The sequence below is a fragment of the Lepidochelys olivacea genome, assembly GCF_965140295.1.
Source record: "Lepidochelys olivacea isolate rLepOli2 genome assembly, chromosome: 3".
Classification (NCBI taxonomy): Eukaryota; Metazoa; Chordata; order Testudines; family Cheloniidae; genus Lepidochelys; species Lepidochelys olivacea.
The window spans coordinates 196,938,615-196,953,568 of record NC_140413.1 but is presented as its reverse complement, the minus strand read 5'-3'; the positions used below and the strand labels follow the sequence as shown (position 1 = coordinate 196,953,568).

The window sequence follows — 14,954 nt, the reverse complement described above, 5'->3', positions numbered from 1 at the left end:
TTGCTCAGTGTTTTAAAAATCACCTTTTTGTACACAGGCCAAACATTGAAAATTTCCGCCCTCCCTCCCCCCCCCCCCCAGGTGAGTTTCAGACCGTTATAAGCAACTGTAAACAGGGGCTAGAATGGAAACTAGTTTGTAACCTTAACGACAGTGGTTATTGCCACACTGCTGAACAAAAATAAGTTGAATGTATTTCTCCTCAAAGAGCCTGGACTGACAGCTCCAGAGACTGGCAAATTCTACATATCCAGAGATCTACTACAGCACCGGCAGCAGCCACAATGCAGATCACCCCACTCACACTGCACCACCCCAGGACAGCAAATTCCTTCTAGGAGGTGAAGGGCAATTTAAGTCTTGGTGCCTCTTTAAACTCTTGGTCTCGTTGCTGAAACTGCAGGCAAGGGTGCCAATTAGTTGGAAACGTGGTGGCTGCTTCTGTGAGATGGATGTGGGCTGAGACTAATTACCCATTTCTCCACCAAATCAATATCCAACATGAACAGATTTTGATCACTGGTGATCTAGGATGGATTCAAACCATGAAGGTCTGGCTCCATTTTACAAGCCCTCTGGATGTGGAACTTCCACTGACCAGAGTCCTGCATTTGGATGAAAGATGTAGTTTATACCAAGGTGCGAAAAAGAGTAGAATGGGGGAGGGGGGGGAGAAGAGGAAAGAAGTGTTACCTGTTCTGTGTGAACGTCCCCAAAATTCCCTGAACTTGCTGGAAAACAAACAAGCAAGGTTAATATGTGGCACTTAACTTTTTCCGCCTCCTTGATAGGGTACAGTTATTTTATATCCTATCACATGATGGATGAATTAAAGCATTTAACATATTACACAGAGATGTATGTGCATGTGTGACCCTCCCTCCCTTGCTCAACAAGCCCTGCCAAACCATAGCAAAATGCATTTTGAAGAAGACAGCGTGGCAGCTCTGAGGTCAGTGACAGGCATAAGACACACGTGACCATCTGTAGCCAAGTGGGTGTAGGATATGCTAAAGACAGTCCTGTTAGTACAACCCTTACATGTTGACCGCTTTGACAATGTGGGGTGATACTTGAACATGGCAAAGGGTGAATATCTTTACCTCACCCATTTTACAAATATCCTTAAGTAGATCAGTACACCTGGCTTGGTGACTAGGGCCAGGCCTACCCTATAAGCCTACGCTGGTATAACTACATTGCTCAGGGGTGTGAAAATCCCACACCCCTGAGTGACCCAGTTACAGCAACCTAACCCCAGGGACAGACAGTGCTATCTCAACAGGAGGGCTTCTCCCATCGCCATAGCTACGGCCACTTGGGGATGTGGATGAACTACGACACACTCCTGGCGGCATCGCAGCGTCCTCGCTGAAGCGCTGCAGAGGTGCTGCTGCTGAATTTTGAGTGCAAACCTGCCCTAGGTAATACAGGCCCTCCTGCCATGGCTTCCCCCCACTGAAATATTCTGCCATTGTTCTTTACTTTGTGTGTGTGTGTATTGTATATTTTATATATTATTTATATGTATTTGACAAATGTCATTGTGTTTGTCAAGTATTTTAAACCTCATCTGGTCACTCTAGAAACATCCTTGCCGAAATCGCGTTGCTTGTTATTTTACAAACTATTGACTTCAGTGGGGCTACACTGGTTTACACCTCTTGAGGATCTGGCTCTTATATACTAAAACATAAAACAACGCTGCTAATAACAACAGTAATCCTTTGCATGCACGTAGCACCTTTAATCTATGAGCAATAAATAGTTTTACAATGATGGGGAAACTGAGTCACAGAGGTTAAGTGATCACACGAGTCAGTGGTAGCCTCAGGAATAGAGCCCAAGTTCCCTGCTTCGTAGTCTGTGCTTTCACGGCCAGATCCTGCTGCCTCCTTGTTCTGCTGTCACACAGTTAAGCAGCAAGGAATTTTTAGCACTAGTTTACTTTTTCTTTCCAAACTCAAATTCTTCCCGGATATCAATTTACACTACATACAACTTCTTTCCATTGTGCCTATTTGACAGTAACTTGTTAATTCTTACCTGCTGGATTCCAGGACAAGGGTTTATCCATTACAGGAGCAGCACTGCTATCCATTCCAAGTGCACTCTCCCTGTCTACCTGTCTACGTGTAGTAGAACTTAAAAAAAGAAAAAGAAAAGAAGAAAGTGGTGGTGGGACAGAGGGTCATATAACAGACAGTAAAGCCATTTTGTTTGTTTACCTCTTTAAAAGTGCATGGCAGTCTGTAATTTACTATTTTCAAACTCTAGTTCTTTTTTTTTTAATCAGATGCTACTGTTTGTTGACTGAATTTCACTATGAAAACTCTCTTGCCTGTGCGATCGTTCTATAGCTGTGCTGTCAGTCAAAGATGTGGTGTAAGGTTCTTGTCTTTCAAGCGATTAAGGGTTTTGTTAAATTGGTTGCCCCCAACAGATCTTCAGATTGTTCTAACAGACAAGAGGAATGTTTCACATTGAAATACTTCTAAGGAACAGCAGTCAGTCAGATACCAGGATGCTAAGAAAGCAAGATGTGATGTCCAGAACTCCATCTAATTATTCTCACACTTAAAGCCCCCAAACCAAAAAACTCTACACCACTAAGAGAGAAGTTGTGAGCTTTTACTCTGTGCTGCTCCTTCTCCTCAAAGAAAAAACCGCCAGCATGATGTTGTGGCATGTATGTATAAGTTATTCATTTTTGTTTTGGTAGTCTTGAGTTCTTCCCTCATCCTCCTGTTCGTTCATCCTCAGTCTTCTGTTGTTCAACAGCATACATAGGCAATCAGATTGTTAGATTTTAGTAGCTACATTAACTTGTTTGGGATCAGCATGCCTAGCGGGATCTGATCCTGCAGTCCTCACGCTGGCAAAACACCCAGTGAAATCAATAGGAGTTTTGCCTACAGGAAGAGAGGAGATGAATATAAAAATTGGAAAAATTCTTAAGCAGGACCAGTGGGTTTCTGTTGCTTCTTCATTCTGGTGGATTTCCCTCCTACTAGTTTCTCTTTGGATATGGTAACATCTACTCTATTGCAGTACCATTTGCAAAGGTACAATGACACTGCATGGCTTTTTTTTTTTTTTGGGAAGTCTGAGTAGATTAGCAAGTGCTTTTTTTAAATTTTGGACAGAAGTAAGTTGTGAGAATGAAAATGTGACTGCTTTCATGTTGCACACTAATTTATTAACAGCTACAGCACACAATCTCATTTGGCTTTGATAATACAAATAATAGATTACAGGCATAAAAAGCCTTTATTACTGACAACAATGTAAATAATTAAAGCAAGAGCTCAGACTTTCCCTGTGTCTTTGTCTTTCTACTCTCAGTACAGTGAGGGTTATGCAAGCAGCTGTGAATCCATAAAACAACTTAAAGCAACCCTGCTCCTCATCAGCTTTGCCCAAGCCATATTAAAGCCACAATAATGCAACTGCTACATCACACTAAGCTTTATTGGCTCAGCAAAAGAAACTAAGAAACTTCATTGGAGACCAGATTAGGCTGGTTACAAAATAGAGAGATTCTTTTGCTCTCTGACCCCATTATCTTTTCCATAGTATCTTGGTCAGCTTTCTTACACATAGCCATGGGTTCTGTGGAGACCTGTAAATTGCTTTTTTGGCAGCCAAATTGCAGTAAACCTTCTATTTTTATGTTTTAAAAGAGCTTAAAACTGTCCATCCTCTTTGGATGTGTCTTTAAAATCAGCCAGTGCTGGGAGGATTTTATATATATCCAAAGGCTTAGAAGATGTTGCTTCTACTGAGCTGCTAGTTTTATGGTCTACAGAATATGAAAAGCCCAGTGGGGATAAAAGGAACTTAACCAGTTCTATCTAATACATATAAATCTACCTAAGAGCTCAGTGCACTAGCCCTACTCAATGTACTACATTTACCTCAGTCGAAAGATGCAGAAAATGGGTCTTTTGCACATATGCCACATGTTCCCTTTCAATGCCAAGTTAATATGAATTAAAGACGCTGAGATGAGTAAACAAGGTCAGTCTGGGCTCGGCCAAGTTGGATCAACGTAAAATAATTGTCAGCTTTTTCTGTCGGCAACGACAGTTTGTTTTGGCTCAGCATTCCCAAACTATACATTATAAAATGTTTTGTAGGGAAGCTGTTGCCAGACACTTTGCTTATTCTCCTTGTTTTGCAAACCCAGACACTTTCCATTAATTACATGTATAACTTATATGACCAAGTTATTTTTTCAAAAAAATTTCTTGAACAATGAAGCTAATTTAATATAGAGGCACTTTGATTACAATCAAAATAACATAACAGCATAATAACAGACTGTATTTGCTATGCAACAAATAAATCACTAGTACTAATAGCTGATTGTCTATCTTCAAAGAGCTCTGCACACATTAATTAATCCACCAACATTTCTTGAAGTCAATGACTATTATTACCTCAGTTTTACAGACACAAAAACTGAGTTGCCCAAGATCACAGACATATTCATCCTATCCAGCATTTTTGGTGCATCGGAAACTCCCACTGACTTCAGTGGCGTTTTGAATATCCAAAGAATGAGGCCTATAGTGACAAAGGCAGGATTAGAACTCAGGAGTTCCTGGTTTCCAGTCTCATGATCAATCTAGTACACCATGCTGCATCTTCTCAGTAGCCTTCAAAAAAGCTTGGTTTATAACAAATTTCAAGTATACAAATACTATAGAGCACGATGTCTGATTATTTATGAAGTTAGAGTATGTTGTGTATAATGTTGTTTGGACATATATATTTATAGTACTCTTCTCACCTCTGTGATGTTAGCTGGTTAAAATATGACCATATAGATCATTGTTGCAACCACTGTTTATATATTTGTAACAAATCTTGTACAAAATGTGACATGTAAGATGTCTATGAAAAGCTTATGATTTGCTGATTAGGATTATGCTATTTGTATGCATGTATCATTTTTGTATTTGAAGTTATGAATATTGGATCTACCTGGATTTCAAATGTTTGCTCCTGGGGTAACGACCACATGGTAGTTAGCTAGCACATCTTGGAGGTACTATTCTAATTGAGTGACCCATCAAAAGGACTCTTAACTCACAATGGACCATGGGAGATGCCCATCTACACTGAGTGCACTGTCCTATAAACGTGCTGTCTGGAATATAGGTAATGGCTTCCTGCAATGACTGAGAGCAATGGGGCATGAACATGTGTCTTGCCCATGTGACTCCAAACACTATCTGTTCACCTGTGATTCTCCAGTAGCTGTGTTGAGGGTTTTGTTTTGAAACACTGGGTGTCCTTCCACATGGTAGAAGAGATAAAAGGCCCTGGAAACTCCTCCATTTTGCCTCCATCCTGCTTCAGCCTCTTTCTTGCCCAAGCCTCTGGACTTATACTAATGGGAGCATTCTAACCAATGGACACTGAGGTCCTTCCAATGATTTGGAAGCAACCAGAGATTTATCAAGCCAGCAGTTTATTGCATCACTGCTACAAGCCTGAACCAAGAACTTTGCAATTACTATATGTATTTGATTCCTTTAACCAATTTTAACTCTCACCCCCCCCCTTCTTTCTCTGATTAAACCTTTGATGCCAATCCTTTAGTATCTAAAATCGAATGTGATTTTTGGGTAAAATCTAAGTTATATATTGACTTGGGTGTGTGGCTGGTCCTTTGAGATCTGAAGAACCTTTTAGTTAAGGAGACTGGTTGTAAAGAAACACTCACCTTTAAATCCAATGTTTTCGGTGGTAATACAATGACTAGAATGTCCAGGGAAACTCCTTTTATGATTTCTTGTCAGCCAGTGTGGTGAAACAGAAGTTTACTTTTGTTGCCGGTTTGGTATACCTTATGAAAGATTAGCCACCAGTCTTGAGGTGTCACTACCCTATTTCTCAGCAGTGAGTCCTGAGTTTGACATTCTCAGTTGTCAGAGTAGCAGCCGTGTTAGTCTGTATTCCCAAAAAGAAAAGGAGTACTTGTGGCACCTTAGAGACTAACAAATTTATTTGAGCATAAGCTTTTGTGACCTACAGCTCACTTCATCAGATGCATTCAGTGGAAAATACAGTGGGGAGATTTATATACATAGAGAACATGAAACAATGGGTGTTACCATACACACTGTAACCAGAGTGATCACTTAAGGTGAGCTATTACCAGCAGGAGAGCGGGGGGGGGGGACGGGGGACAAGACCTTTTGTATTGATAATCAAGGTGGGCCATTTCCAGCAGTTGACAAGAACATCTGAGGAACAGTGGGGAGGGGAATAAACATGGGGAAATAGTTTTACTTTGTGTAATGACCCATCCACTCCCAGTCTTTATTCAAGCCTAAATTAATTGTATCCAGTTTGCAAATTAATTCTAATTCAGCAGTCTCTCCTTGGAGTCTGTTTTTTAAGTTTTTTTTTTTTTTTGAAGAATTGCCACTTTTTGGTCTGTAATCGAGTGACCAAAGAGGTTGAAGTGTTCTCCAACTGGTTTTTGAATGTTATAATTCTTGACGTCTGATTTGTGTCCATTTATTCTTTTACGTAGAGACTGTCCAGTTTGGCCAATGTACATGGCAGAAGGGCATTGCTGGCACATGATGGCATATATCACATTGGTAGATGTGCAGGTGAATGAGCCTCTGATAGTGTGGCTGATGTGATTAGGCCCTATGATGGTGTCCCCTGAATAGATATGTGGACACAGTTGGCAACGGGCTTTGTTGCAAGGATAGGTTCCTGGGTTAGTGGTTCTGTTGTGTGGTGTGTGGTTGCTGGTGAGTATTTGCTTCAGGTTGGGGGGCTGTCTGTAAGCAAGATCTGGCCTGTCTCCCAAGATCTGTGAGAGTGATGGGTCATCCTTCAGGATAGGTTGTAGATCCTTGATGATGTGTTGGAGAGGTTTTAGTTGGTGGCTGAAGGTGTTGGCTAGTGGCGTTCTGTTATTTTCTTTGTTGGGCCTGTCCTGTAGTAGGTAACTTCTGGATACTCTTCTGGCTCTGTCAATCTGTTTCTTCAGTTCAGCAGGTGGGTATTGCAGTTGTAAGAATGCTTGATAGAGATCTTGTAGGTGTTTGTCTCTGAGGGGTTGGAGCAAATGCAGTTGTATCGTAGAGCTTGGCTGTGGACAATGGACTGTGTGGTGTGGTCTGGATGAAAGCTGGAGGCATGTAGGTAGGAATAGCGGTCAGTAGGTTTCCGGTATAGGGTGGTGTTTATGTGACCATCACTTATTAGCACTGTAGTGTCCAGGAAGTGGATCTCTTGTGTGGACTGGTCCAGGCTGAGGTTGATGGTGGGATGGAAATTGTTGAAATCGTGGTGGAATTCCTCAAGGGCTTCTTTTCCATGGGTCCAGATGATGAAGATGTCATCAATGTAGCGCAAGTAGAGTAGGGGCATTAGGGGACAAGAGCTGAGGAAGCGTTGTTCTAAGTCAGCCATAAAAATGTTGGCATACTGTGGGGCTATGCAGGTACCCATAGCAGTGCCACTGATTTGAAGGTATACATTGTCCCCAAATGTGAAATAGTTATGGGTGAGGACAAAGTCACAAAGTTCAGCCACCAGGTTTGCCGTGACATTATCGGGGATACTGTTCCTGACGGCTTGTAGTCCACAGTATTCTTGTCAGCAAGTTAAGGAAGTATGGGCTGGATGAATGCACTATAAGGTGGGTAGAAAGCTGGCTAGATTGTCGGGCTCAACGGGTAGTGATCAATGGCTCCATGTCTAGTTGGCAGCCGGTATCAAGTGGAGTGCCCCAAGGGTCGGTCCTGGGGCCGGTTTTGTTCAATATCTTCATAAATGATCTGGAGGATGGTGTGGATTGCACTCTCAGCAAATTTGCGGATGATACTAAACTGGGAGGAGTGGTAGATACGCTGGAGGGGAGGGATAGGATACAGAAGGACCTAGACAAATTGGAGGATTGGGCCAAAAGAAATCTGATGAGGTTCAATAAGGATAAGTGCAGGGTCCTGCACTTAGGATGGAAGAATCCAATGCACCGCTACAGACTAGGGACCGAATGGCTAGGCAGCAGTTCTGCGGAAAAGGACCTAGGGGTGACAGTGGACGAGAAGCTGGATATGAGTCAGCAGTGTGCCCTTGTTGCCAAGAAGGCCAATGGCATTTTGGGATGTATAAGTAGGGGCATAGCGAACAGATCGAGGGATGTGATCGTTCCCCTCTATTCGACATTGGTGAGGCCTCATCTGGAGTACTGTGTCCAGTTTTGGGCCCCACACTACAAGAAGGATGTGGATAAATTGGAGAGAGTCCAGCGAAGGGCAACAAAAATGATTAGGGGTCTAGAACACATGACTTACGAGGAGAGGCTGAAGGAGCTGGGATTATTTAGCCTGCAGAAGAGAAGAATGAGGGGGGATTTGATAGCTGCTTTCAACTACCTGAAAGGGGGTTCCAAAGAGGATGGCTCTAGACTGTTCTCAGTGGTAGCAGATGACAGAACGAGGAGTAATGGTCTCAAGTTGCAGTGGGGGAGGTTTAGATTGGATATTAGGAAAAACTTTTTCACTAAGAGGGTGGTGAAACACTGGAATGCGTCACCTAGGGCGGTAGTAGAATCTCCTTCCTTAGAGGTTTTTAAGGTCAGGCTTGACAAAGCCCTGGCTGGGATGATTTAACTGGGAATTGGTCCTGCTTCGAGCAGGGGGTTGGACTAGATGACTTCTGGGGTCCCTTCCAACCCTGATATTCTATGATTCTATGATCTTTATGTGGAATGTTGGTGTAGAGGGCTTCTACATCCATAGTGGCCAGGATGGTGTTTTCAGGAAGATCACCGATGGATTGTAGTTTCCTCAGGAAGTCAGTGGTGTCTCGAAGATAGCTGGGAGTGCTGGGAGTGTAGGGCCTGCAGAGGGAGTCTACTTAGCCAGACAATCCTGCTGTCAGGGTGCCAATGCTTGAGATGATGGGGCATCCAGGATTTCCAGGTTTATGGATCTTGGGTAGCAGATAGAATACCCAGGTTGGGGTTCCAGGGGTGTGTCTGTGTGGATTTGTTCTTGTGCGTTTTCAGGGAGTTTCTTGAGCAAATGCTGTAGTTTCTTTTGGTAACCCTCAGTGGGATCAGAAGGTAATGGCTTGTAGAAAGTGGTGTTGGACAGCTGCCTAGCAGCCTCTTGTTCATATTCCGACCTATTCATGATGACGACAGAACCTCCTTTGTCAGCCTTTTTTGATTATGATGTCAGAGTTGTTTGAGGCTGTGGATGGCATTGTGTTCTGCACGGCTGAGGTTATGGGGCAAGTGATGCTGCTTTTCCACAATTTCAGCCCGTGCACGTTGGTGGAAACACTCTATGTAGAAGTCCAGTCTGTTTCGACCTTCAGGAGGAGTCCACTCAGAATCCTTCTTTTTGTAGTCCTTGGTAGGAAGGTCTCTGTGGGTTAGTTTGTTGTTCAGAGGTGTGTTGGAAATATTCCTTGAGTCAGAGACGTCGAAAATAGTTGTGACCCATAGAGGCACGGTTACAACTTTCTCTTAATATTTGCAAACCAGCTGCTTCCTTGTTAAACAGGCCTTTCAAAAAAGGCTATTAGCAGTGTAAGGAGAAAAAGCATAAATGCTGCAAAAGTGATGTATTTTCATTTAGTTTCTTTAACTACACAAGACAATATTCTATTCAAGGAGTGAGGGTGGGGGGAATCATGTTTAAATAATATTGTTCCTTTGAGGGATAGCTCAGTGGTTTGAGCATTGGCTTGCTAAACCCAGGGTTGTGAGTTCAATCTTTGAGGGGGCCATTTAGGGATTTGGGCAAAAATTGGGGATTGGTCCTGCTTTTAGCAGGGGGTTGAACTAGATGACCTCCTGAGGTCCCTTTCAACCCTGATAGTCTATGATTCTGTGAATGTCACACTGACAACAGCCAGGTATTTCAAAGGAATCAACGAAGCTCTGACCTTCACTTACCTTACTTTGTTTTAACCCCTTCCAAAACAAACAAACCAAGAACCTAAAAACAACCCCCCTCCACTCTAATGTTAAAGAGAATGTGATGCAGCCATATCTTAACATTTCCTGGATTTTGAAAAAAGAACAGGAGGACTTGTGGCACCTTAGAGACTAACAAATTTATTTGAGCATAAGCTTTCGTGAGCTACAGCTCACTTCATCGGATGCATTCAGTGGAAAATACAGTGGGGAGATTTATATACACAGAGAACATGAAACAATGGGTGTTATCATACACACTGTAAGGAGAATGATCACTTAAGATGAGCTAATACCAGCAGGAGAGCCGGGGGGAGAAAATCTTTTGTAGTGAGAATCAAGGTGGGCCATTTCCAATAGCTGACAAGAACGTCTGAGGAACAGTGTGTGTGTGTGTGTGTGTGTGTGTGTGAGAAATAATGCATCCGATGAAGTAAGCTGTAGCTCACGAAAGCTTATGCTCAAATAAATTTGTTAGTCTCTAAGGTGCCACAAGTACTCCTTTTTCTTTTTGCGAATACAGACTAACACGGCTGCTACTCTGAAACCTGGATTTTGAGTGGGTGTTACAAACTCAAAACAATTAAACACTTATTTTTTGTACTTAATATAAAATCTGACGGAATAGTAGAAATATGTACATTTTAAAGAACATAAGTAACATACACAGTTTTTGCATTATGCCTTAAATCCACTGGTATTAAAACAATCTGCAGCTTATTAGAAAACAGGAGCAGTTTGAACAATTTTTTGGTAACCAAATATACTCGGGTAAAAACAAAATACAGGCCACAATAATGGAGGTGGATGCAGACTTTATCCTGTGTGCAAGATCACGGAAATTGTCTCTGCAGCTCAACAGCTGATTCAGCCAGAAATAAGCTGGCCTGCAGAAGTCAATATTTTTCTTTTACATAGTGTTAAGTCATGGAGAGGATAAAATAAGTTATCCTGCTCCTATGGACAACAAGGGTTAGTGCCTTTCAGAAATGTTTTCATTATTTATATGCATCTGCAGAGTAAATTCTGATCAAAAACATTTCACATGTGTACACACACACACACACACACAGATAAAAAGAACAGTTTGGCTACAAAATATGTGACACCTAGCAAAGAAGTGATTGTGAAATGGTCAAAACTAAACAAAATAACTCCTGCCCCCCACCAGCAAAAACAAAATACCAACAACCCTGATTAGAACTAGTACAATCCCCCTTCTAGCACTTACAAAATAAACTCCACATTGGCCAATGGCCTGAGTTGTCCAATTTAACTTAGGATAGGGTGAGTAGGCCTGAACACAAATGCAAAAAGTGTTTGGGGCATCACCCTGGAACCTTCAATCAGATGAGGAGTGGGAGCTACTTGGCGATCCAGGGTTACTTGTGTGACTAAGGGCTCTAGGATCAGCCTGGGTATTACTAGGACAATACCATCAATTTCAGTCCACTACACTGCTCTTTCTCTAACTTAGCTTTTGAGTTACTAACAGGACTCATTTTTCTGGCTGGGAAGTTATTCTAGCCCATGGTGGGCTCTCTGCTTTGACCCCACATCCAAGAAGAGAGTTCACTTGGGTCTACAGTCAGGGCCCCACCAGAAAAAGATTGAACTTAGTGGCTACTAAACTACAGATGCTCACTGTTTTCTTGATCCTTTTCTTGATCCTCTATTGTCATTCAATGGGGTTTTTGCCCGATCAGTCGAAGGGCCTAGTTTTTTGTTTAAAAAACAAACAAACCCCCAACAAATTATTTGAGGGCTAATATTCCATTTACATTCTCCCTCCTCCCACGGCACCCCCATTTTACTGTTATGAACTTGCTGTGACTGAAATCCCATTAAAGTAGATGCAAGTCTTTTCACTGACTTCAGTGGGTTATGGACAAGGCCCTTACAGTACTCAGAGGTGCGGGAGAGCTCAAGCATATACTGTGCACTCGGTCAGAAAGAGACTTACTCATCAGCCAGCCCAGTGGCCATGCTCATGTTAGAAAACCAGGGGGATTCCACTGAGCTTGCGCTATCGATTTATGAAATCCAAACAAGTCACACAGTCAAATGCTTCTACACTTTTGTCTATATTTTTTACAGCCATGAAACTGTAAAGCACAAGGAAAACTTTTAGAGACACAATGCAGTGGTGAGAAATGCTAACAGTATGATCTGACTCAGGAATTCCTGATTGGGGAAAAGGCCTTAAGGAGAATCTTGATACTGAGAAGATTAAATAAAAGAGAATTATTAAGCATAAAACTGGAAAAAAGAACTCTGGACTCCATTTAAACATATGCATAATCTGTTATGCTTCCTGACGAATGCTAGTACTAGGGCTATATTAAGGAGTTAAAAAGTTCTTTTCTGGGCAAAGACTAATGGGATTTTAAAACATTTGGTCATTCTTGAGATTCAGCTAAATGGCCCTAAAAAGCAAAGGAGCAATCATAAAAATTAAATCCAAGAACTAAGGAAATGCACTTGGCTTTGGAACCGTGCAGGGATTTAAATGATAACATTCTAGAAATTCAAGTGAAGTACATAGCTTGGTATGGTGTCTAGATACTATTGTGATGCAGATACATAGGAAACTGTTCAACATTTTAGGATGTGAGTAGCTTTAATAGTAAACTGGTGTCAAATGTAAACCCAAGTGACATGACTCAAAAACATCATGGAGAAATGGAGCAGTCACCATTAATTGTTGTTGTTAAACATCTCTTTAGCATCATCACTTTGCATGGTGTCTTACAGAGATTAAAGAAGACACAGTCCCTGCCCCAATCATGCACAAGCCTTATTCATGTGACTAAAATGTCGTAGTGCCGTTGATTGTGTGTAATTAGACCTTGTCTGAGTAAGGCTTGCAGGATCTAGTCCATAATTATAAGATTGCTACTGAACACAATGTTGGTGTGTCTATGCACATGTGGACAGATTGTGTCTTGTGATCCACTGAAGACTTTGATAGGACTGCTGCAGAGATGAATCAGCCATAGGGGAGAATATTAGGAATTTTAAATGCTAGGAAGCAACAATCCTCTCCACTGCAGTACTGTGCAACACCAGCATATGAACGCTGTTGAGGAGGTAAGAAATGAACAAGCTACCTACAGTAATGTGCATGGCTTAGTTTAGGAGACCTCGCAAAGATGGCAAATCCCACTTTACACCAGGTTTGGAGTCATGGAAAGGCAGTAAAACTGTGATAAGGTTGGCTTTTTTTTTTTTCTTGAGGGAAAGTATTTAGAAGTAAATAGGCAATGAAATAGCGAAGTCTAACTTTACCTCATTGGTGAGTGGAATACATACATAAGCATGGAAAGACTAGCTTTAAACAGCAGAAGAAGTAGAGACCGTCAATAGCTAAACAAAAGTGATCAATCTTATAACCGCTATGGGCCAGTGAAAGAGGGAGAATGTTTCATGCCTATTCCTTTGAACCTGTGGCTGGAGGCTGAGCTGAAGGGGACAGCAGAAATGTCAAATATGGGAAATCAGTTAGACTGATGATGATGATGTTTTGCAAGCAAATAATGCCTCCCATCTCAGGAGCTCAATGTATTTTACAAACACAACTTCATTAAACTTACCTTCCTAGTGAGGAAGGCAAGCATTCATCCTCTTCTAGAGATGAGGAAACTGAGGTACAAACGGTGAGATATTTTAAAGTGACTACTGATTTTTGGAGGATCAACTGGAGACAACTTACAGGAAGTGCTGAGCATGTAGCCACCTTCTGAAAATCAGGCCCTTTTAAGTTGTTTCAAGTTAGGCTCACAAAATCACTAGTGACTCTTGAAAACCTTGGCCAATTGTCACAGAGACTGTGGCAGTGTGGGAACAGAACTTAAAACATCCTGATTCCTAGGCTGTGTCTTTGCAGATCTCCTTTTCTCTGTAAAAATCTTCACAGGGGAAAATGTCTGATACAGATTTGACAACAGACGTCTAGGGAGAAAATCAACCTTTGGCAGTGTGAAAATGCATGTAAATCATCGCTGAGCCCTCGTATCTTGTTCGCTTGTAATTTTTTAACAGACTTGAACTAGGAAAGTTTCTTGGCATCACGTGGTCTCCAGCAGGCGTCAGTTACTCTTTGAGCCAATGTATGAGAGTTGTTACAGGAGTTTCTTTTAAACTCAAATTAGGGTTGGCTGGGTTCATGTAGTTTCAGCAGTTCCAAAGAGCCAATAGTGAGGGTCAGAAACTTTCTTTATATTTGCTAGCTCAGCAGGAGGCAATCAAAAAACTTCAGGGCAGTGGATCTGCTTGCTTAGGGTCAGCTGCATTCAGAGGGTTTTAGCAGTTTCAAGGAGCAGTGAGTGAGGGTCAGAAGTTTCCTTTATATTCATCAGCTTGGCAAGAGGTAATCGAAAACCTCCGGAAGGCAGACCAGTTTATGCAGCTTCAGTGACTCACTGGTGAGAATCAGCAACTTCTGGTGACCCACCTGGGCTCGCCTGTGTTAAAGTGCTCAAGTCAGCAAGCCAAGAAGCACAAGTGAAGCTGAACTCCAGATTAGCTGACACAGGAAGACCAACACAGCTAGATGCCGGGCTGCCATAACACCATCAGGTATAGTATTTCATAAGGAAAACGGTGAGCTGAAGGAAGGATAGCATATTTATACTTCTGGATAGGAGGCATGCTGGCACTGGTTCCCGTTCTGGACTGTCGTTTAAATTGTTGTACTATGTAAATACAGCAGTGCACCCAAATGTTTACAGACAACAATCTCACGCTAAATGTTGGAGGTATAGGTTGTATCCAAATCCTTTTGATTGCTTTGAAAATCTCAGGCATGTTTGGAGCAATTACATACAAGCAGTTAGGACAATTTGCCAACATGTAAGTACAACAAAAAGAAAAGGAGTACTAGTGGTACCTTAGAGACTAACCAATTTGAGCATAAGCTTTCGTGAGCTACAGCTCACTTCATTGGATGCTTATGCTCAAATAAATTAGTTAGTATCTAAGGTGCTAC

At 41.9% G+C, this 14,954-nt stretch overlaps 1 protein-coding gene across 4 annotated transcripts in view; it reads right to left on the bottom strand.

The window, feature by feature from the left end:
* WDPCP (WD repeat containing planar cell polarity effector) overlaps positions 1 to 14,954 on the bottom strand; it is a 281,255-nt gene that overhangs the window by 5,556 nt on the left and 260,745 nt on the right. For all 4 annotated transcript variants that reach the window (XM_084623394.1, XM_084623391.1, XM_084623392.1 and 1 more), the window contains 2 exons: positions 2,047 to 2,144; positions 694 to 731 (listed from right to left, as the gene is read on the bottom strand). In XM_084623394.1, the coding sequence (XP_084479520.1) occupies positions 694 to 731; positions 2,047 to 2,144 (136 nt within the window). The remainder of the gene's footprint in view (positions 1 to 693; positions 732 to 2,046; positions 2,145 to 14,954) is intronic.